Source organism: Saccostrea cucullata, unplaced genomic scaffold (assembly GCF_032062105.1).
Source record: "Saccostrea cucullata isolate Sc308-1 unplaced genomic scaffold, CSIRO_AGI_Scuc_v1 ctg264, whole genome shotgun sequence".
NCBI classification, from domain to species: domain Eukaryota; kingdom Metazoa; phylum Mollusca; class Bivalvia; order Ostreida; family Ostreidae; genus Saccostrea; species Saccostrea cuccullata.
The window spans coordinates 179,425-204,296 of record NW_026932935.1 but is presented as its reverse complement, the minus strand read 5'-3'; the positions used below and the strand labels follow the sequence as shown (position 1 = coordinate 204,296).

General features: G+C 32.5%; 3 protein-coding genes and 1 long non-coding RNA gene across 7 annotated transcripts in view; all 4 read left to right on the top strand.

The window, feature by feature from the left end:
• LOC134236580 (uncharacterized) overlaps positions 1–24,872 on the top strand; it is a 177,822-nt gene that overhangs the window by 45,565 nt on the left and 107,385 nt on the right. The gene's annotated exons all lie outside the window — the stretch shown is intronic.
• On the top strand, positions 1,104–4,712 carry LOC134236559 (uncharacterized). Its single transcript, XM_062718727.1, has 4 exons — positions 1,104–1,422; positions 2,717–2,929; positions 3,040–3,309; positions 3,922–4,712. The coding sequence occupies exons 1-4, from the start codon at positions 1,104–1,106 to the stop codon at positions 4,089–4,091; spliced, it is 972 nt and encodes a 323-aa protein (XP_062574711.1). The 3' UTR covers positions 4,092–4,712.
• LOC134236583 (synaptonemal complex protein 1-like) lies at positions 7,617–10,757 on the top strand. The gene is made up of 5 exons (XM_062718756.1): positions 7,617–7,697; positions 8,332–8,658; positions 8,954–9,162; positions 9,363–9,636; positions 9,891–10,757. The coding sequence occupies exons 2-5, from the start codon at positions 8,340–8,342 to the stop codon at positions 10,622–10,624; spliced, it is 1,536 nt and encodes a 511-aa protein (XP_062574740.1). The 5' UTR covers positions 7,617–7,697; positions 8,332–8,339; the 3' UTR covers positions 10,625–10,757.
• LOC134236563 (uncharacterized) lies at positions 20,357–23,984 on the top strand. The gene has a single exon (XM_062718730.1). The coding sequence runs from the start codon at positions 20,375–20,377 to the stop codon at positions 22,118–22,120; it is 1,746 nt and encodes a 581-aa protein (XP_062574714.1). The 5' UTR covers positions 20,357–20,374; the 3' UTR covers positions 22,121–23,984.

Sequence of the window (24,872 nt, the reverse complement as noted above, 5' to 3'; positions counted from 1 at the left end):
AGTATGCATATTATTAAACAGTCTTCTATACGTATGGGCGAAAAGTCAGAACATTCTAATAGTAGACATGTATGCTGTACAGTTATTACACGGCACATGAGATGCATTCGGGTTGTTGTTGTTCCTTGTTGAGTAAATATGAATAAGTAAACCTTGAATATCTAATACGAATTCTTAATATAATGACTTCATCTGCTGAATTATATAGGAATACATGTATATAGAAAAAAATCTTTTAAAAACTCTTCTCAAGAACAGCAAAGAAATGATTGGATATATTTTATATTGGAAACTTCCCCAGGTAGTGTAAATTCAAGTTTGTTTATATCATGACCCCTTGGGGTAGGGTGGGGCCATTAATAGAAATCAAAGTTTTACATAAAATATATAGGGAAAATCTTTAAAAAATCTTCTTCTCAAGAGCAGCAAAGCCAAGGTTGGTCATATTTATATGGAAGCATCCTCAGGTGGTATAGATTCAAGTTTGTTAAAATCAGAACTTCTGGGGTGGGGACACAAGTGAGATCATTTTTTAATAGAAATATACATGTAAACTAAAATATTGTTAAAAATTATCAGGAGAACAGCAAATCCACATAAGTGATTATATGATTACGATTGCGAAATAATGGAAGCATCCTCAGGTGGTTTAGATTCAGGTTTGCTCAAATCATGATCCCCCGGGGTTAGGGTGTGGTCACAATGAGGGATCAAAGCTTTACATAAGAATATATAGGAAACATTCCTCTCCAGACCAGAAAAGATGTTTCGTCAAATTGACATGTAAGCATCGCATGTAGTCAATTTTTTCATATCTTGAACCGAGGGGGGTGGGGGATGGGGGTTAGGGATAGGGCGCAATGGGAGATCAATTTTTTACAAAGCAATATGTAGGAAACTATCTTCAAAAATCTTCTTTTCAAGTTACTCATAAATGTTATACAGTATAGATATGGTGGCATCCTCAAGTAAAATAAATCCCCCATCCCTGTAAACTTTCCAATTTTAAGCTGATTTGTGTTTTTACTTAGCCCACGTGCTCAGGTAAACGATGTGACCTATTGGCCTCTTGTTTTAAAATAATTTTTTTTAAAGTAACGCCTATGGAGAGAAGTGCACAGGAGGCTGTTCCAAGAGTTGGTGCGCCTTCAAGGGAGAAATTTCAAGTGCGGTTTCTTCTGAATAAAATCCTTATCGTCTACAAAGACAAGCAATATGTAAAGAAGAAGAGCATTATTGAACTGGGTACGAAGTTCTTGGAGAATGGTGTTCTAAATATTGACCCTTTAGAATGGGATTTCCTGAAAAGCAAACCTAGAATAGAAATTTTCTCTAAATTACTCAACGACCGTTCCAGTGTTCACGATACTTTTAAGACAAGAGATGTTTGCATGGATTGGGTTTACGGAATAACCCCGATGGGTATGTATGCAAAATTCTAAATGAATTAAAATCGGTGTTCTGTTCATGTATAGATGATAAATGTAATGAAGTGTCAAATAGAACATTGAACTTGTGTTTTAGGTTACCAGAGTAAATTTAGGTGACCTATTGGTATCCGTTTTCGTCCGTCGTCGTACGGTGCGCGTCGTTCATCGCGTTAACATTTGAACATTTTCAGCTTTTTATCTGCAACTGCTCGACCAGTTTCAACCAATTTTGGCATAAAGCATCAAACAAAAATTGTGAATTTCATGGTCCCTGTCCCCTGGGGCCTGAGGGGTGGGGCAAAAATCACTAAAATTAATGCGATCATCAAAAATCTTTTTTACTACTGAAAATCAAGCTGTCGAACTATTGGCATGATTGTAATAAGCCTTGAGTCCTCTATCAAAATTATGAAAATCGTGGTGAGGAAGGGTGCCTCTTAAATTTCATGGCGCCAGGGTAGGGGTTCTTGTGTTCGAGTGGGGCTTTTGATTATATAGTATATATGCCTTTTTCGAAACTCATCTTCTCTGCTCCTGGGTATTAAACAAATTAATTAAAAACATAGTTATGTCGAGGAAGGTTTTCCCTCTCAAAAATAAATTGTGAATTTCATGGCCCTAGGGTCAGGAATTCTAGTTCTAAATGTGTGGCTCCAGGGTCTTGGGTTACTGTGGGCTAGGGGCACAACTAATTGTTGCTGAACATAACTGAATACTGAAATTAATTTTTTGTGCCTTTACTCTGTCCATGGATATTAAGTAACCAACCTAAGCATGCTAAATGTATAGTTATGATGAACAATGGTGCCTCTTTCAAAATTGCGAATGTCATTGCCCCTGGTTTGAAACCAAATTTAATGGTTAGAAAGTTGTTGCATGATGCTCAGGTGATGCCCCTGGTTTGAAACCAAATTTAATGGTTAGAAAGTTGTTGCATGATGCTCAGGTGATGCCCCTGGTTTGAAACCAAATTTAATGGTTAGAAAGTTGTTGCATGATGCTCAGGTGACATATAAGGCCTATGGGCCTCTTGTATGTAAACTTTAGCAATCCTCTGTCGCCAAAGTCTAGCTATAGGTCAATCAAAATACAATTAACATAGCATCAAACTTAATCAAGGAGAACCAACATTAACAAAAGATGTTTTTTTTAAATAAATCATTGTATATCATACGAGAAGAATAAGGCAAAGAAATAGTATATATTTGCTATGTAAGTACATGTACATATCTGAATCAATGTAAAGAGATGATCTTTGGTGCTAACTTTTTCTTATTTACTTTTAGATTACATGGATTTTCTAGAAGAAGAGATTAAATTTGTGCTAAGTAGTCTTTGTGATACAAAGTCAGCTTATCGAGTGTCTGAAAAATGGTGTCAGGAAAATATTTTTAAAACCGAGGACAATCCAGACGTTAAGGAAACAATATGTAAAGCAGTGGGCTGGACGGACAAAAAATCCTTAGTATCTGATTTAAAATATGAATTGGAAACGGCAAGTAAATTTATATTTTTTAAAAATAACGAGATTTCCATAGGAGAGAGAGAGGGAGAGAGAGAGAAAGCATATTTCTTCATTACACCTATTTGGATGGAATTTTTTAGAGAGCGGAGGAATATTGGACATTTCAGAAAGATTGGGTGACAGCAACACTAGAAAATTCTGGGGAAGTTATGTGGAATCCACTTTTGTTTGATTTATGTGCCACCAAGTTTAACAAACAAGTATCCGTAATTGCCAACATGACATATAGAGGCAGTAAACACACACCCGCTATATGTGAGTGTCGAGTATATCCAAAGAGAGACCTTCAAAGGGATACTGCAAATCTAACATTTATACGAATGAAATATGAAAAATACGTGTATGCTGTTGAAGGTAACAGACTTTATACTTTTCGATTAGAATTTAATGAATATATATTATCTCTTATTCACGAATATTCAAAATGAGGGAGATACTTTTTGAAGAACAAAAAGAGTCATACTATTGCCCTATTAATCTATAAATACTTTGTCCAGTTAGCGAATATAGATTAGTAAAACGTAATGTGGTTATAACAGGACGATTGTACATTTATTCCAAAGAAAAGAGTTTTTTTTTATCTTTAAGAGAAAAATATATTTTAGATATCCTTACATCGGGAAAGCTAAAGCTTCATAATTTTGAACATACTTTAATGTCATTTTTTTTATTATTCATTTCTGGAAGCTTTTGCATTCACTTCATGGTATACAGTTTATTAACAATCAACCTATTTTACGACGGCTTTATGATGTGTAACAGTTTTAATTTTCAAATGATCGAGCAAGATGCAATTTCTTCCTCACATGTTTAAGGGTGCTTCATAAATACCTCAAGTTATTTTTTCAATATGAGTAAAAAATTGATAATCAACAAGTAAACAAACAAAATGCTAAGACATTCAGATCTTTTTTATTACTGCATTTATTATTCATATACGTAAATCTATTTTTCATTCTCAAACAGAAGTTGCATCAGTCGATTTATCTACACTTCTAGATAAATTGGATAAACATCTTGGAACCAAGGAGGTAACACAGACGGGAAACTATTCTAAAATAGCTCACATATCCGAAGAAGTAAAGGAATACCTTAAACAAATGGAAACAAAGAACTGTAAACTTATTTCCGATTAAATGAGGACGTGCATGGAAGCTTGCAAAAAGTCGTTATCAATAATAACAAAAAGATAGAAGAAAAGGAAGACCTCTTGCGTCAACTGAACTCAAAGTCTCAGAAACAAGTAGATGAGGTCACAGAACTTCAGAAAAATATACAGGAACTGACACTTGAAAACGAAAGATTGAAAAGCACAGAAATAGTATCGCTAGAGAAAGAAATCGAATCTTTAAGACAGAAAAATAGAAAATTAACTACACAGAATACAAACGTCAAATCTAGACTAGAAATGTATGAGAAGGAAATTAAAGAGCAAAGGAAAAAACTAAAAGAACAAGATCGCAGAATAGCCCAACAAGATGACAAAATAGCAAAGCAAGATGAAAAGATAGCGCAACAGGATGATGAAATTAGAGCTCAATGTGATAAAACTAAATATCAAGATGAACGAATTTTAAGCGTAAAATCGGCACAAGTGGTAGTTCTAGCAACATTCGGCATATTGATGTAAAAAGTACATCGTCAGGGTCTATAAAATCTGTAAATCACTACTAGGGACTTTCTTTTTTTTCCATGAAGATTCTTAATTTTTGACAAAATTAACAATTTTAATTTGATGATATATATCAAAACTTGTTTAGTGGGTTATGTCATGTATTTATGCACGATACAATACATTGGCGTCGGAAGCAAATTGAAAGTGGGGGGGGCTTAGTGTAAAAGAAATTTTTTGGTACCACAAAAAAAACCTGACAAGCAAAAAAAAAAAAAAAAAAAAAGGGAAATGTCCATTTCCCATACACGAAAATCCTATTTCGTGGGGGGAGGGGGGGGGGTTCGAAATTCAGTACCAACACTTTTTTTTCAATCAAGAGAAGGGATGTAAAATTGAGATGTATATTTTCGTATTCCAAATGAAAGCGATATGACAATCTGAATGAAATTGAATATTTAATGAGCGATTTCATTTAATTGTGCTATAACGGATTAAGAATCTTATCAATGTTGTTTTTATATTTGAACTACAAAAAGTATTACATTGGAATAAATTTTCAAAATCTATTTAAAAAAATTTAGTCAATTTTTAACTTCTTTTAAAAACTCTCTCAACCTCGCTCAGACGCAAATTAAAACCACACTGAGAACTACCAATTTTGGTATAGAACCCATGGCTCATACAAAAATTGGACGAAGGTACAGTTTCTATTACAGATTTATTTGATTTGTTCTCGTTACATTGCATTTCAAAATACTTTGTCAAAAACTGAAAATTTATAAAATATGTCATATGTTGATCACTAGCTCTTCGTTTACTCGTAATTTTACTGGACAAAGCTTCTCATCGTCGCAAACCACGGCCAAAATGTACGATCTTCTCCCATTCTGGGAGAGGACTATATGCGGACTCCTTGCAATGACAATGAGAGCTTCTTCACCAAAACTTTGGAAAATCTGAGGATTCACCTATAATAAAAGAATATTGTACATAGATTTCAAATTTAAAAAGGCGACCGCCTGCTGCTTCAGTACAAGTATTTTATTCATTTGATCGATCTATTTTGTCAATGAAAGTTAGAATTTTAAGAAAAAATTACCATCATATAGTAGCCTATCACTGAGTATACTATTCTTTAGACAACAAAGAGAATAAATACATTGTAATGGATTACAAAACTACATGTAGGCACGGCCTTTCCGTATGGTAGCAATGACAATGTCGATGGTGTTGGGGATCTTTCAAGCCCACAGTGCAGCAATGTGAATGAGATGGACTATGTTACAATACACATAGATGTAAGCGTAGTTGTGGACAGGGCATCTTTATATAACTAAATAGTTAGGTCTGTCTTTGTCATATTCGCACCAACCCTTACTCTGTACCGTTGGAAGTGTTGAACAGTTTATTTGTAAAAGTGAAAGTATACACTTTGATTCTTCGAAACCAGAAAAGAGATCAGTTATGTGATCATCAATATTGCAAATGGATATTGTGTAATGAAGCATATGTAGATAACGAACAGTATTCAATATCAAAGTCAAAAAAACAATACAAAATAGGAGCAGAGCAAACATGGACCTCCGAAATATCAGAGATAGAATCAGGTGCCATGGAGGAGTGAGCATCATTTGCTGACCGGTCACACCCGCCATGTGCTCCTTGTCATGATCGGGATATAACAGAAAAACCAGTCGTCAATTCAGTGTATAAATAATTGACTAAACAATTAGTATGAAAAACGTCAGTCAGCATTTGACTCAATGATAAATTGTATTTGCTGACAAGGTCGTTGTATCGATCATAGAACTCACGAAATGATGACTTTAAACGAGACTGCTGATATTCTTCTTTCATCAACTTGCTTGTCAATAATTTACCTCGTTTTAGAAATTGTTCATACTTAAATCATTTTTTTGCGTATCGATTCAACTGAGACATATACACTCCGTATGCAGGAGATGAAAATAAAAATCATCTTGTCTTCAAATAGAAAAGTAATTCATGAAGGTTTTAAAATAAATATTGTGCTTCTAAAGTTTATCATTGACTTTTTTGATAATGGAGCTTGATGTTCATTGCCGCAATGTATCATCGTTTGTAAGGAAATTTAATAAATGGGAATGCATCAAATTTTTTTTAATAAGTTAAATATCATTTCGACGAATGTCCTCCTTAAAAGGGGGCTATGAGTATAAATTGATTACCACTGCAGAATTCAATCCAAGTCCCTCTAAAACAAAATTAAAACACAGCCCCTGAGTCGGTGACTATTCACTTTACAATTTCGAAGAGGCACCCATCATACACATTATACTCACCAGAGCTCCTCTCTAAACTAAAGCATGAACCACCGACTTTGTAGTCATGGATTGGGACAAATTCTGTAGAAGGATAAATGCTTATTGCAACTATACTGAAATTTCATTAAGTAATGAAGATGATAAATAAAGAATACTTTAATGTTTCTGATTTTAAACCCTTACCTCGGGTCTCGGTGGATAATATTATTCAAAAACTTGTATTCGACTTTTTGAGTACATGAATGAAAATATTGCATGGTTTACTATTTCAAAGAAGAAAAATGAAAGTGTAGAAATGTAACAAACAACTCATGTCGCACTTCAAAAACAGCTAAAGATCACCTGAATAACTCACCTAACCTAAAAAAAAGCCCAAACGCCTGGTTAATGAAACATTGAGTAAGTAAAATAAAGTCTTAAACTAATTAAAAGAAAATTGTAATGTCATATTTTATGTAATCTTAGTCCTGTGAATTATAATAGAGTAGATATATAGATATAAATGTAGGCACCCAACAGTTCAAAGAGAGTTAACCGTGTTAAAGTTTCACAAAATAAACACTGAATGAGAAATTCATTAAAATCATTCCTGAACATAATCTTCCATTCCTTTAAAAAAAAATTACCAACCCCAACAAAATATGTTCGCGTGGGAGGATTGTTTTCTTTTGGTGGAAAAGTTCTTTAGTTTATCTTTTTGTTGACAAAGTAGCATTTTCTGATCAGATATTTATTTGATTAGTTTGGAACATTCTTGGAATATTTCTTGGGTCCGCCAATGAGACACTTGTAACAATGAGTCCAAAACTATGAATTCTTTTTACGTAAGTACTGTTCTCCACTATAATTCCTGGTTTTAAACAGGAAGATGTGTACAACAAATTAAATCTACTGTAAAGACATTAAATGATATTAAACAGCGGTATGCTTCACAGACATTGCATTTGATAACGTTAAAGGTTGTTTATATATGTAAAGGAATCTTTAAATCAAATCGATATTTATGGTATTTAAAATGTTTTTGAAACTTTTGAATGCTCAAAGATCTAGGTTATAATGGTAATAAAAGGGTTATAGAAATCTGTCAGCTGAGAGCTGACAAGGAAGAAAAATAACTGGAATTACTACAGCGGTTAAAACGTGTTATGTTGGGATATATTTATGAACTTGATTATTTCTTTAACAGAAATGAGTTCTGAGTGTTTTTCATAAACATGTTGAACTTTATCAGGGATTTACATAGACATTGTAGGATATAAGCAATCTTTATTTCACGGTATATTTTTGTTTTCAATTGACATACTCATATTTATGAAATGTTTAAAGTTCAATTTTGATATGGTTCATTTGATCTGTAATTTTATCATTGTACCGGTAAGAACAATTTTTTGCTGTTTCAGCATATCATTGAGGACAATAAGTGATCAAACTTATTCATTTTTAAATTTGTTTTTAAAGAAACGATTATGGAGAGAGGTGCACAGGAAGCGGTTCCAAGAGTTACTGCCTCTTCAAGAAAGAACTTTCAAGTGCGATTTCTTCTAAATAAAATCTTTATTGACTACAAAGACAAGCAATATATCAAGAAGAAAAGCATTACTGAACTGGGTACAAAGTTTTTGGAGAATGGTGTTCTCAATTTTGAACCGATAGAGTGGAATTTACTGAAAAACAAAACTAGAATAGAAATTTTCTCTAAATTACTTAACGATCCATCCAGTGTTGACGAAACTTTTAAGACAAGAGATGTTTGTATGGATTGGGTAAAAGGAATTAGCCATATAGGTATGTATGCTAAATTTTAAAGGAATTAAAATCGATGTTCTTTTCATGTACATGTGTCAGATAAATTTCATGAACAATCAAATAGAACAGCGAACTGGTTTATATACTTTTATATACTGTAAAAGTTTAGCAATCCTCTGTTGGGGTTTTTCAAATTTATCGTTTTATATCATACGAGAAGAACAAGGCAAAGAAACAATATATATGCCATGTAAGTACATACAATGTTTTTCAATACATGTAAAGATATAATCTTTGGGGCTAAATATGTACATTTACTCTTATATACTTTTAGATTATAGGGAATTCCTAGAAAAGGAGATTGAATTTGTGCTTAGTTGTCTTTGTGATACAAAGTCAGCTTTTCGGGTATCTGAAAAATGGTGTCAGGAAAATAATTTTAAAACCGAGGACAATCCAGACGTTACAGAAACAATATGTAAAGCAGTGGGATGGACAGACAAAAATTCCCTGGTATCAGATATAAAATATGAATTGGAAAGGGCAAGTAAATTAATACTTCTTTTAGTATAATCTAAAGATGTTGGTTATCTTAGGAGAGAGAGGGAGAGAGAGTACGAAAAATCTAATTACAACCATTCCTCTATATCTTTGTGTGTGACCCTATGTGTGTAAAAGCATATTTTATCATAACATATTTTGGAAAATGCACAATGCTTCTCAATTTTAGAAATATTTTTTAGAGGGCGGAGAAATATTGGACATATCAGGGAGACTGGGTGACCGCAACACTAAAAGTTTCTGAAGAAATTATGTTTAATCCAGTTTTGTTTGATTTATGTGCCACCAAATTTAATAAAAAAATATCTGTAATTGCCAATATGACATGTACAGGCAGTAGAGACATACCCGTCATATGTGAGTGTCGGATATATCCAAAGACAGACCTGCAAAGGGATACTTCAAATCTAACATTTATACGAAGGAACTATGAAAAATACGTGTATGCTGTCGAAGGTAACACACTTGATACTTTCCGATTACAATTCAAAGTATTTTTAATCTCATATCCATTAAACTGATGATACAATTTCTATTTTAAATGTTTATGGCTGCTTTGTTAATGTGTCAAGATATTTTTTTCAATACGAGTCAAAATAATTTAAACACGTAAAACAAACAAAAAAGCTAAGACATTGTGAGCCTTTTTTTATTACTGCATTTTATTATTTATATTCATATACTCAATTTCATATTATATTTTCATATAGAAATTGCATCAATCGATTTATCCAGACTACTAGATTCTTTGGATAAACTTCTTGGAACGAATGACGTAAAAAAGAAGGAAACCCGTTTGGAGATAGGTCGAATATCTAAAGAAGTGAAAGATTGCCTAAAACAAATGGAAACAAAGCACTGTAAACTTATGTCCGATAATGATGATGTGCATGAAAGCTTGCAAAAACTCGTTATAAACAATAACAAAGTGATAGAAGAAAAAGAAGGCCTCTTGCTTCAACTAAAATCAAAGTCTCAGAAGCAAGTAGATGAGGTCACAGAACTTCAGAAGAATGTACAGAAACTAACACTTGAAAATGAAAAATTGAAAAACACAGAAATAGTATCGCTAGAGAAAGAAATCAAATCTTTAAGGCAGCAAATTAAAAAATTAACTACACAGAATACCAACCTCAAATCAAAATTAGAAATGTATGAGGAGGAAATTGAAGAACAAAAGAGAAAGGAAAAAGAACAAGATGACAAACTTGCCCAACAAGATGTAAAACTTGCCCAACAAGATGAAAAAATAGCAAAGCAAGATAAAAAGATAGCGCAACAGAGTGATGAAATTAGAGCTCAAAGTAATATGATTAAAAATCAAGGTGAACGAATTTCAAACTTGGAGCATAAAATCGGAAGAAGTAGTAGTTCTAGTAGCACTCGGCAAATTGAAGTAAAAAGTACATCGTCAGGGTCTGTGAAATCTGTACCTCACAAATAGGGATCTTCTTTTTTTTTTTAAAGAAGACTCTTACTTATTGACTAGATAAACAATTTTAATTTGATGATATCAAGGCTTGTTCAGTTGGTTTTGTCAAAATAACAAAAAGTTAAACATGTATACATGTAATAGACTTTACAATGAACATCGCAGTGTTGAAAGACAGCTTGCTCATTTTTAGAAATAAATTTACAATTTTTTCTGAATAATCTTTTGTTTGTTTTAATATTAAAACATATATCTTAGTTTGTTCATGAGCAAAATTCTAAAAATATAAATCTCAGATACACCGAAGACAAAATAGTTTGTCATGTTTATCACATGTTTATCATCATCATCATCATCAAATTAAAATTTTCAAAATAAATATGACTAACTACTTCAGAACTTTATTTTTCAGAACTTTGATAACAACGTATAAACATACATCAATTTCTATGCCATTTAGTTTAAATTATCAAATTTCCTTCGTTTCCAAATAATATTAACTCAGCAAAGTTGTATAAATTATATATAAAATAAAATTCTACAATTTAATGAGAAATATTCCCTACCTACAGGGGACATCTAAAAGAATAGATAAAAAAGTTTATGATGACACGTTAAATTATTAAATACTAGTAGATGGTTCCGAAAAAAATGACAGTTAACAGTGGGATAATGCCTTTATTGGTTAAATTTTACAATGTACATTGTTAAATTGAAATTCTCGGTGAAGGGAATATATTCTTTATTACGAAATTCATTTAAAACATGCTCGAGTTACTTCTCTTTACATTCGACATTGCAGACGAAAAATGGGAAAACATAATTAACATCCTTTTACACCGAGTATACCCTTTCAATTAGGTGCAAGGTTGCAAACTTTTGATGTACACTCGGTGTATACTTTCCTTATATCAGATGGAGGTTGTATCATTGAATCCATTATGACGATAAAGTAAAAAAAGAACATTTCTCAAATGATTAATGTACTTGTTATAACGGATTGAGAATCACATCAAAGTTGTTTTTATATCAACTTTTATACAATCAAATGATTTTTCAAAATATGTTTCAAATATTTAGTCAATTCTTAACTTCTTTTTAAAAAATTTTTATCAACCTTACTCAGACACAAATTAAAACTACCAATTTTGGTATAGAACCAACGGCTCATACAAAAATTGAACGAATGTACAGTATCTATTACGGATATTTGAGTGTTCTAGCTACATTGTATTTCAAAATGCTTTGTCAAAAACTGTGTTTACTACTAATTTTACTGGACAGAGCATCTATACCAAAACTTTGGAAAATCTGAATTGAAAATCTTCTGATGTTGTCTACGGAATAGAGTGTACCCTCCGTGGGCCTAATTATGTTGGTGAAACCAAGGTCTCACTCAATAGAAGAATATCGGACAGAGATTTCAAATAGCATTTTAATGTATTTGAATAGTCTATTTTGTCAATGAAAGTTTGAATTCTAGAAATGATTTACCATTACTTACATGTAGTTCACCTTTCTGTATACAACAGGAAGAATAATGGATTAGAAAACTAGGGTCAGCCTTTCCCTATGGATGCAATGACAATGTCGATAGTGTTTGGATCTTTGAAGCCCACAGCGTAGCAGTGTGAATGGGATGGGACAGTACACAAGGACGAAAGCGTAGCCATGGACTTCTTTCTTACAATAAACCTATTACACAAAATATTTCCTAACTGAATCACAACTATAGTACTTCTTTACACAAATAAACAGTTAGGTCTTTACTCAGTCTACCTCAATGAAGGTTTTGAACAGTTTATTTGTAAGAGTCAAGGAAAGTCTATATTTGTATTTTTCGACACCAGAAGGCTCAATTCTGTGATTATGATCAGTTACACTCGTGATATAACGGATTTACGGATATAACAACGGGTTCTTTTTAATCACAGGTAAAATTCTTAGTAATTCTTTGTAAACGTTTACGGATATGAATAATTGATTTATTGTGACCCTAGAGGTTAAAATAATAAATTTAATTCTTTTTTTATAACGAACTTTCAAAGATCTCAACAGTAGACATTTATCAGATATTTCTGTGAGTAAATACATGTATAAATAGATATACTCAGTATTTAAATTTCAATTTATCCGAAAACTTTTGATCTCCAAAGTGACTTAAGTACATGTATTTAATACTTACCGAATACAATTAAGAGTCATAATTGAAGAAAAGAAATAATACTGCGAATTCGTTATAGATACTTTAACGAATAACAAATTACGCAGGTCCCCAGGACTTTCCTATAATCGAGTTTTACTGTGTAAGAGGGCCAACGTTTAGAAACCCAGATTCTTCAACTGGCGTCATAATTTTATAAATACTTGTACTGTGGTTTTATTTATTAAATGTTATAGGCAATATATAAATGTTAAGAGATTTTGCAAAATGATGATTTTATCAAAAATATCAAATGGACGTAAAAATCTTGCAATAATTAAGATGTAAAAACCATCTATCCTTCTGTCCCTCTCACATTTAGCATTTTTTTTATCTGAACATAATTATTTAGAATATAACATGCTCTAGAGTACAAAATTGGTGGAGAGAATTTAATTTCATAGGCAGGTGGCAATGGAATAACGAATAATACTTCATAAAAAAATTAAAGACAAAATAGCTGCTGGCTTCTTTTTCTTTTACGGTTTAGATGCTAGTTGACCATTTATGTCTATTGTCAGTAAAACTTTACGCAAAAATGATACAGAGAAAGCCACAGTAAGAACTTTTTTCTTCTGTTAAATTTTTAAAAATAAATTCTGCTTCTCAAGAGTATAAAACTACATGTAGGTCGGCTGATACATCTGTTTAATTAAATTATACATGCTAGAATCGCACACTAAAAGATTGGGATATGAAACCATCTATTCTTCTGTATCCAATAATCCAGAAGTGAAGAAAGAATTAGATCACATGACCAGTAGGTACTGGTCCTTGCTGACAAAGCAGATAACAACATTTTCTTTGTTTGTAAGGATCATTATATAAATTGTATTCAAGAGGAACTTGGATTTAATTCTACGAGTGGTAATCCAACTTATACTCATAGTTCCCTTTCTAAGGAAGAAATTCTTCAAAATTATATGTCAGTTTTGGATATTTTTAGTAATCCAAAGAACCAAAATGAATTTGATTTACCATATCTATATTCATTCCGAAACTTCATAAAAATCTTTACAAAGATAAAACGGATTCCAGTAAATGTTCAATCAAGCCTCTTTCTTTACTCCTCATAGTAGTGATGGAGAATCTTCAAGACTACTATGGGACAATATATTCGAGAAGAGGTGTAAATCAGATGTATACAGCTGTATGCTTAAAATTCCAAGGGACTTTTTGAAAAATTGAAATCACAAGATTTTATCAAAATCATCATCTTAAAAACTTACGACTTTTCAACTTTATACACAACCATTCCTCACGATAAGTTAAAGTCCATGTTTTTCGATATCATTGACAGCTGCTTTTTCAAAAAAGAATGAAAGTCATAAATTGACTTTCCTTGTCATTGGTCATTTACAAAAATTTTTTGTTAAAAAAATTCTGATTGTACACACAGGTACTCTGAAGTTGACATCAAAAAGATACATGTAGTTGTTTCTGATTGACAATATCTATGTGGTTTTTGGAGGCCAGTGGCCTGTCTCATAAAGAAACTTACGACTAAGACTAAAATTTTCCCCCATTCTACAAACATATGTAAATGAGAAAATCTTATTTTTTCTATTTTTACTATTTAAATGTTTTATGATTAAATTCTGATTAATTATTTAGAAAAATATGTCTCCATTGAATAAAAAAATACAGAATGGTGAAATTTTAGTCTATATAGAAAGATTTTTTGGTGAAAAACGCCACAGGTCTTCCAACAATCTTTAAGAATTCCAATGCATATGGGTGCCAGTTGCGCCCCGTTGTTAGCAGAGACCTATTTTTGTATTCACATGAAGCAATATGTAGCATAATTTGTCCAAAATTGTATACGTGAAAAGAAGAAAATATATGCTGTGCCTTCAACTCGACATGTAGATATATCGATGACGTATTCAAAAATGGTTATTTTCATTCCTATGTCGATACGATATATCCTTGACAGCTTTTTTTAAAAATACCACAGAGTCTGATTTATCTGTTCCATATTTTGATATTTTACTTGAAAAAAAAACTTTATGGTAATCTAACAACCAATCTTTATGATAAACATGATGACTAACTTTTCAATCGTCAACTTCCCTTACTTATGCAGCAATATATGTATACAAGTACTTCCATTACCTACATACGGGGTTTATATCTCTCCGTTGATTCGGTACGCAAGAGCATGCTCAACTTATGTACAATTTCTAATACGAGGTAAATTATTACTAAACAAGTTGATGAAACAAGAATATCAGCAGTCGCATTTAAAGTCATCATTTCGTAAGTTCTATGGTCAATGCAATGACATTGTCAGCAAATACAATTTATCTTGGAGTCAATTAAATGCTGACTGACGTTTTTCATACTTATAATTAGGGCATTTTTTATACAATGAATTGATGACGGATTTTTCTGTTATTTCTCGATCATGACAAGGAACACACGGCGGGTGTGAACGGTCGAAAGGGGATACTCGCTCCTCCATGGCATCTGATCCCGCCTCTGATAATTTGGAATTTATAAAATTGCTGTTTGCTCCGCTCCTGTTTTGTATTAATTTGTGGACTTTTGAGCTTGAATACTGGTCGTTATCTCCATATATTTCATTACATACGTACATGTGTCTTTAATTAATTTGGCGATAAGTTCAAATGCATGTTTGTTTTATTTATTTTTTTAAAAAGGGCAATTATTTGAATAAACTATATCTATTTGGCCTTGCATTTTGTATTACAGAACTGCATTTATTTTCGATTATTTATTATTTTGTAAAAAAAAAAAAAAAAATACAGAGGGTAATTATAGTCAATGTCTGAATACATGTGTAAATATCGCTTAAATCAAAATCCAAAATGCTATACATGTATGGCACGCCAAATTCACAAAAATGAGATAATCATAGTTTCACAATCGATAAACTAGGTTTATCGGTTGCGATAAACTAGGTTTATCGGTTGTAAACTATAGTTTACAAACCGTTAACTATAGTTAACAATGTTAATCTATATTTCACATCTGTAAAACATAGTTAACGCGATAATCTATGTTTCACAACCGTAAACTATACTTAACACCGAAAACAATCATTTGCGATTGCAAAACATAGATTATCTGATAAATACAGTTTCACGATTTGTAAACTATAGTTTACAAACCGTTACTATAGTTAACGATCTGATAAATATAGTTTCACAATTTGTGAAACTATGATTAACAACTCTTAACTATAGTTTACGATTGTAAACTATAGTTTACAAACGTGAATCTTTGTTTATCAACAAAATCTATTGTTAACGCTTTATTACAGACAGATAAACTTAAATTAACATTGCATTTTATAGTTAACAACCGTTAAATATAGTTTTACAGATGAAAACTATACTTAAAAGTTAACTATAGTTTACGGTTTGTAAACTATAGTTTACAGTCGATAAACCTAGTTTATCAATTGTGAAACTATGATTATCTCATTTTTGTGAATTTGGCGTGCCATATATATGTATATAAGAATAAAATTAAATAATGCTATCTCAATAATTTTGCTTTTGAAATGAAGAACATCGTAAGAAAATAAACTGAAATAATTAGTTCTTTGAAAAAAGGTTTTACAATTTGATGCATATTTTTTGCGGACAAAGTCAACCACAGGGCACTTTTAATTACCTGACTTAAACAACAGAAAACTAAATCCTTAAATCTCTTTCAATATACTCAACATATGTAAGTAAAAGAACAAAAGAAAATTTACTACACAAGTGTAGTTCCTTTGTAAGGAGAAAGTGAATGTGTATTCACCTGGAAAAAAATCTCTGATCCCGGGTCATTGTCATAGAGCAGTTTTTAATTACTGCACCCTCTGCAGATTTTTAAATAGGTGTTAAATAGGAGACGCGATATGGTAAGTATGCTGATAAATTGAGATCTTTCATATTTTAACGAAGTACTTTTCACTAAAATTTTAATTCAATTCTAAAAAAAAATTTTGATTATTTTAATCAATGTTAAAAAAGATTAAATTTTCTCCAGCAAAATTTGATAACTAATTTAATAATTTTGAAATTTCTGATTTTAAGTGAAAAAAAAATTAAAAGATACAAACTTGCACAGTCCCTTATACTTCGCAGAAGGACAGAATGGTTTTGACGTTTTTAGCATTAAAACTTAAAATGAGAAATACCAAGTATATATTAATTCAGATCACGTTTCTACAAAATGTACATGCAATTTGTTTTATTGTATTCGAAAATGGAATGGGTTTGGGGTTGTCTAATAAAATGTGCACTATTTAGATTTGTATCTAATCTTATATACAGTCTAAATAATGATAATGGAGCATTTTTATTTCAACACGGCTATGGTACTTCGCGAATATTAATTCTTGTTTCCTTTTTAATATGTCAAATACGCCCCCTCTCAAAATTTGAAGTTATCAAAATATATCCTCCACCTTTTTAAAAAATCTTTATATACATGTATGTGTAGCAATGCAAAAAGGGATATATTCATTTCTTTAAAAATGTTACGACAATCCATGCAACACTAATTAGAATGCAATACTTAAATGGAAAACGATTTAACATTTCTAATTTAAAATGCCCAATACACTTAAATGATTTTAAAAACTCTTCGCCTTCTTTGTTACGATTTTAAATACACAATAAACGAATTTGAAAGGGTATGGACCTGGATTATCCAAACAGAACAATGATATCAATGCTTACCCCGATACCTATCAACCTGTGTTCCGTGTGATTTTAACCCGTTACAAAATACGGTAGGGCTTTAAGTTATTGAAAAGGGAATAGCTAAGTACGATTTAATTTTCTTATCGGTGTAATATAATTGCGTTTATTTATTCGGAACTTATATCTTCAAGTACGTGTAAATTTAACTGGTATTGGGAAACTTGAATTAAATTTCCAAACATTTTAAAGAAATCTGATCAAGTAACTGAAAACTGCACAAGGAGATGAAATATAGAGATAACAAACCCGAAAAGTCCGTTTAAACTACACAGGAGCAAAGCAAACACGGGTCTCTAAAATATCATCAGTAGAATCAGGTGCCAAGGAGGAGTGAACATCTCCTGCCGACCCGTGTCACACCCGCCGTGAGCTTGTTGTCCTGATGGGAAAAAATCTGTAGATTCAGCACATTTAAAAGGCATTGTTTATTGTTACAGTGATTTATTCAACACAATTTTCTTGGTTTTGTTTCGCAATTAAATGATCTGTTACTCAAATCTCAAACCTCTTTGCTTTCGTAAAAACTGAATAGTGCAAACAATAGAAATGTTCACAATAAAAATGTTCATTTAATTTGGTTCAAACACTGGTAATCATTAAGTTCTTAAATAATTATTTATGGTCATTTAACATTGACTCACTAATTATCTAAAAGGATTGGTCAACAACGGCTATAACATTAGAAACATTAAAATCAATAGAGTGAGAGCACTTTGAAAGTCAGACAAATGTTCTCTTCGATCTCTCTCTTTCTCACACATACATATTCATGCTTAAACGGACATACCAGAGCATAAATTCTGATGTCATTATATTGAACGAAAAAGTTTTGTTTAAAAATAATTAAAAATTCCATTTCTTCCCATACCGTATCAATATGTTATTGCTGTGAACATTTGACCGATTAAGAAATTTGTTATTGCTAATAATTTTGCTGTCACTACTATCTCCAACTACGCTTTATCGTTTCTGAAATGCGTCCCTTTTTTGTCTACCGCTTTGGGTGACTTTTCCTGCCGTTGAATATCTTACCAAGTTCGACCAACGCACTTAAAACATTCACAAAACGAATGACAAATCCCACTTTATGATGCATAAGTGCCTCTCCTAAAGGTGCATTCATCAAAATTTAATCTGTCATCTTGTTTTCCTAAGTCTCTGGCTCTGATACAAAAATCAGCCAATTCCTTATCAAGAAATAAGATTACGTGTGCAGTTTTATCTAGCGGTACTTATAAAACCTATAGTGATTCCGTCTGCATATAAAACTCGGTGTGTTTCATAAGGGTTCGAAGGGTACTTCAGAAAATCTTCAATAATCTTGGTAAATGGCAAGTTTACTTTTTTGAACGTTCTGTAAAAGAACTCCAGAAATAAAGAAGACGTAACAGCGATGATCATGACACATTTTCCTCCTGCTTTCAAAATATTCGTGAGTTTATGAAAGAAATTTAATAATATCATTTACTATAAACTCTAATTAATCTTTTGTAAGAACTTTGGAGGGGTTCAATGATAGAAAAAAAGGTGGTCAAAGTAGCGTGAAATGAAATTCCATAATTGATCCATCGAAAGCAATCGACAGTTTGTAATTTTGAAATAGAGCATGAAAATATCATTGTAAAAATGAACTTCCATTATATTTTAAGATATGATAAAAATTCAAATTATGGCTGTGAAATTAAAGTGATAAAAAAGCACATCATCTTAAACCTAATATATTTTCAGACATATCATTCCTATATGGTTAGAATAATATTTAAAATATGTTTGAATTCATAACACTTTTTAAATTTTTATTTAACAAGAAGTTTAAGTAAACAGGGTCACTGCAATGGAAAGCACTGGTCTTTTATTACACGCCTAGAGAAAAAAAAATAATAAAGCACCCAAACAGAGGATAAAGGCAGGTGGAATTCCAGACCAGTTCTACTGCATGCACTTATTATGTAAACATACCATATAAACTTATTACAAATTTAATAACATTTTCAGACAACGTTTTCATAAAGATTTGGTGTCTAAAAAAGAATTAAGCTAATCCATTTCGAACGTAAACATATTAGTTTATGTAAAGGTAGAGATAGTGAGAGTAATTACTAGATACTAAATTTTAGTGTGTATATATATTACAGATTATCGTCCGATGCTTTTGTATGTCGTCCAATCCCGCGAGATGAAGTAGCTTGTTTAACAGAACTGGCTTTTATTAAACTTGTGTAAAAATCGATTGTTAAACAAGGACATGGTCATAAAGTTTTCAAACTATGTACTTTGCTAAGAGATCATCCTTTCTATCCGATTTCAAAATCAATTCCATTAAATAACACGCCACATTATATCACTGTACCATTCTCCGAGGGTCCTAAACCTTTACCAATGTAAACATCATAGGTCAATAAAGAAAAAAAATCTTTTATGCCCAAAGAGTTAATGTCTTAATTTAACTGGATTCCTGGAACAATGGAATTTTTTATCACGAATGAAATAAAATCAAACATAAATATTTGCGATTCGTTATTTCCTTTGCGTTAATTCCAATATAGACTCTTATAGTTCACAAAAATATCATTAAAGTTAACATTTAAATTTTACCTTCATTTCACTAGATCATTAAATATCTACTTTTAATCAATACGTTAAAAAGATTTTAACTAACTTGCTTTAATTTTTTTCCCTTAAAATCCCTTAACCATAATCTTTGAAGTTACCTAACTTTTTGTTGCAATAGCTGTGTAATTTCTTTTGCCTTGAATTAATACAATTTATTATTTGAATTGCAGCCAAGGTTATAAAGAAAAAAAGAATAATCCGGTGAAAGGAAATAATAGAAAAATGAATAAGACGGCGCTCAATAAACCAATACGCTACTGTAAGCAATGCAGTGTGTGTGAATGCGCCAAGTCCCGTGCTTGTAGACCCGAGATCTTGAAAAATCCAGTCGATTTGCCGAACACAGTGAGAGCGCACTTATCGGGTAAGGCTGGCAATGTGGTTAAATGCCCAGTGTGCTTAACAAACATTATCATAGCAGCCGGGGACCCAGCAATAGACTACAAGAAAGCAAATCCTGATATGGATGAATATGTTTTCCCCAGGCTGAGTTTCACATCCGAAAATGGTTATGTGAGTATTTGTCATTCATGTGATACTGGGGAGGCAGAAGTGAAATGTATCGAGTGCAACCAGAAACTTTGTTTTGACTGTGTACGTTCTCATTTACGCGCCAAAGTCACCAAACGTCACCATGTTACGGGTATCGTAGATCCAGACTCCACTCCGACTCTATCAAGATCACCCTCCCCTTCAAGGATTAATTCAAGAACTCGCACCCCGTCGCCCATCAGAAATGGACGTTCGAGGTCTAAATCGCCTATCCGGAATGGAAGAGGGAGATCGCCTTCCCCCATAAGAAACGGACGCAGTAGAACGCCTTCGCCAACCCGGAGTGTGAGTTTGAATCGCAGAAGGGGGCTTTCTCCTAAAAGGCACGACAGCACTAGAAGTGCTTCCCCTAAAAGAAGTACAAACAGCGATATGCCATTTGGATCATATTTTGCAGATTCTGGAGTAGAAGACTCGCTTTCTCCGATATCGCCATTTGAAAGCTACTCATTTACCCCAAATCAACAGGTTACGTTTAACCCGAGGTTGTCTCAACTTTCGATTGAAGATGCATATCAAAGAGGAAATTCTCCTCGTCCCAACGAGAGAAAGCAGTTTGATTACAATCCGGTGACAAATTCTTTCAGCAGCTGGAAAAATAGTTTCAATCAGATCACAATGTTTGAACTACCGAGCTTCGTCCTAGCGATGTGTGCAGGTTCTAGAGATCAGTGCTGGATAGCCGAGGCGAAGTCGTCTGCTATCCATTTATATAATGTCGACGGAAAGCACGTAAAAAGTGTGGAGATCTACAACGAGGTACGAGATATGGTCGTCAACAAAGCAACTGACGAGCTTTTCGTATCCTGCTTCCCTAGCAAGCATATCAAAGTTGTGAACTCTGTTGGAGAAGTCGACATTTTCGCTACATCTTCTCTTCATCCCGCTGGGATCAGCGTCAACAGCCATGGTGACGTCATTGTTTGTGCAGTGGAAGATTTGCGCAGACGCTACAAACCGGAACACAAAAACTGCCTGCAGGTGTACAGCAAAGAAGGTCGTCTGAAACGGGAAATAGAGCGCGATATCAACGACGACAAGATCTTTGCTTATCCCGAGTACATCGATATCAACATCAGTGGCGACATGATCGTGTCCGACATTGAAAGAGAGCACGTTGTCATACTCCATGGCGATGGCAAGGTCAAACTGGTCTACAAAGGTCCTCCCAAAGGTACTCTAGACAAACCTTTTGACCCCCGTGACGTCAAATGTGATAAGGATGGGAACATAATCGTCTGCGACATCAACAACAACTCGCTTCATCTTCTGGACATTAATGGCGCCTTTATCCGCCTGCTTCTTTCAGAGGAAAATGGTCTTTACTGGCCCGACGTCGTTGCTATTGACAACCATGGTCACATTTGGGTTAGAGAACTATGGCAACACACCGTGAAAATCTTCAAGAATGTGTGATAAAATGCTGACTGTGATATTTTTCCCAATATATTAACCATTGTGTGTTGTTGAATAAGGTCAGGTGATTAACAGGGATTAACGTTACGAGAGGATTAGATATGAATGATTTGCAGTATTAATTATTTATTTTTGTTCTGTTAAATGTTTTCTTGCCGTTTGGTTACTGCATACTACCGCAATCTGTGAAGACATTTTACTTTAATCAAGCAATAGATTTGAATCGATTGAGAAAATTGTAGTCCAGTTTAAAGGTGTAAAAAAAAGTCTTCTTGGAATTGAAATACAATGGGCCGTTCATGTCGTAATTTACTTCTTGTTAAGGAAGAGTGGTATTGTCGGTGTTTACAATGACGTTTGGGGCTTTGATGGCGACGTGGCAAAACTTGCATTTAAGAAAAATGCTAGGAGAATCCTACTGCTACTGAAACACGAACCTCAAATAATAAAAACCGATCATCCTGTTCAAAAGTATTGTCCCAAACTATTTATTCATTTTTTTTCAATTATCAGTACTATACATGTTTAATGTTCTATTTCTGTCGCAACGGCGTGTTTTCGAAATACATTCACAATACGTTATGGATGACAAAAAGATATGAAAACCCTTTTAGTGAAATGATCGGGTAGAATACAAAAGGTTTACATTGAAATGAAATTTAAAAGCTTTTATATTATACAAGGTAAAGCCTGCCTTTTAATTTTGCTATCTACACGATTATGCTGAATTCATGTGTCAAACTAAGTGTCTCGTATATAAGTACCGTTATCAATTAGAACTTAAAGAAATTTAATAAATTACAGCTGGCATTCCGAAATACCATAAATACGTATATGCAATGTTCAAGGATGAAGTAATAGCAAGGCATATATCATTTGATTTAAGGCCAAATACGTATGTCAATGGAAAGTGTACCTCCGTAATATTTTTTAGAACTTTAATCAAAGTTTGAAATGAAAGCACATCTTCAGAATGAAATATTGATACAAGATTGAGCATTACGTCTTAATAATACATAAATTTCAATTTTATTTAATGTCGAAGATGATGAATTTCCATAAAAAGCTCAGAAAGCAAAATTGATATGGCAGGTTTTAGAGGTGCTAATTTTTCATTTATTGAAATATATTTAAATGCGGCATTATGTCGTATTCAGTAAAGGTTGATAGGTTATCATGAGTATTTAGGAGGTAGAAATATCTATAGATAAAGGGAGAAGTTGATATTTGAATTCCCTTATTTACAGTGTCAGACGTGCGTGTTTGATTTCTTGTGGAGGTTCTTAATTTTTGTTTAAATGCCAACTGCTGAGAACAACATTAAATTAAAAAAAGAAAATAAACCTCCCAGAGAAATTCAATTTGTTCCTCAAAGTTTTGGCATGATTCCTGCTCCATTGTGGTCAAATATTGCTGAAAATCCAATTACTAGCATTATATAAATCATTTGAATTATAACATGAACTGTGCTCATCAAGGTATTTTCTCCTTATGTTAAAATGACCGTAGTTGAAATTGTTCTTATGTTATATTTATATTGAATGTTTGTTATTAAAGAAGTGATGCCCAGTCATACACAGAGTGACAGACATGCAATTGTCTTAGAAGCAAGCAAACTGTGATTACCATTATAATGTTATCATATAAAGTATATGTTGTCCATTTTTGTGAAGAAAACTGTGATATCCAAATAGCCATTACATGTATGTAGTCAATGTAGTCACATTTGTTTTTGTTTCATGTCGACATTTATTTATTTATTAGTTTTTTTTTATTTATTTGTTAGTATGTTTCAACTCATGCGTTTTTTAAATCTTATTTTATTTTGTTTATATTTGGTCATAAATGTGTTGTTGTTCACATCTTTACTTCTTTTCTGTTTCCCCGATAGGACAAATATTTGGATTGGAGAAAACATTCGTCCTTTTAAATGACTAATGGGAAATCTTTTGAAATTAACTGGTTATAGATTTCAAAAAATTGTCAAGTATAAAAAAAAGGCTGTTATCAGGTGCGTTATTCACAAAACTGGACGTACACCCGCATGACATTGGTCTGTGATACAGTTCAAAGTCAGAATTAATTTTCTTTGCATGTTATATTCCCACATAAAGTATTTTCCAATGCGCTTAAAAATGATTCCGGTTAATGTGAAATATTGTGGCAATTTAGCAACAGCATTGAGAATGACAATAAACCTTACAAAGAAATTCTCTTATAAAAGATCTTTGGAAAGTTTTCTGATTCTTACAATCAGAGATCCTTAGAAGGTTCCAGCAAATGGTCTATCAAGCCTCTTTCTTTACTCCACACTAAGGTAATAACAGTATAGTGACGGAGAAACTTCAAGAGTACTGTGCAACAATATATTTGAGAAGTGCCATAAATCAGATGTGGATACTAACTCCAAGGAACTTTCGGAAAATTTGAAATCACAAGATTTATCAAAATCAACAGCTTAAAAACCTACGACTTTTCAACTTTATACACCACCATTCCTCTCGATAAATTAAAGCTCAGGCTTTTTGATATCATTAACAGCTGCTTTATCAATAAAAAAGGAACTCGTAAATTTACTTACCATGTCATTGGCCATTTTGCAAAATTATTTTGTGAAAAAAAACCCATTCTGATTGTACACAAAAGTACACACATATTCTAAAGTTGACATCAAAAAGATTTTATTATTATTATTATTATGTTTATTCAGGCAAAGAGTCAAATTCATTACAAATCAGATTACACAGATTAC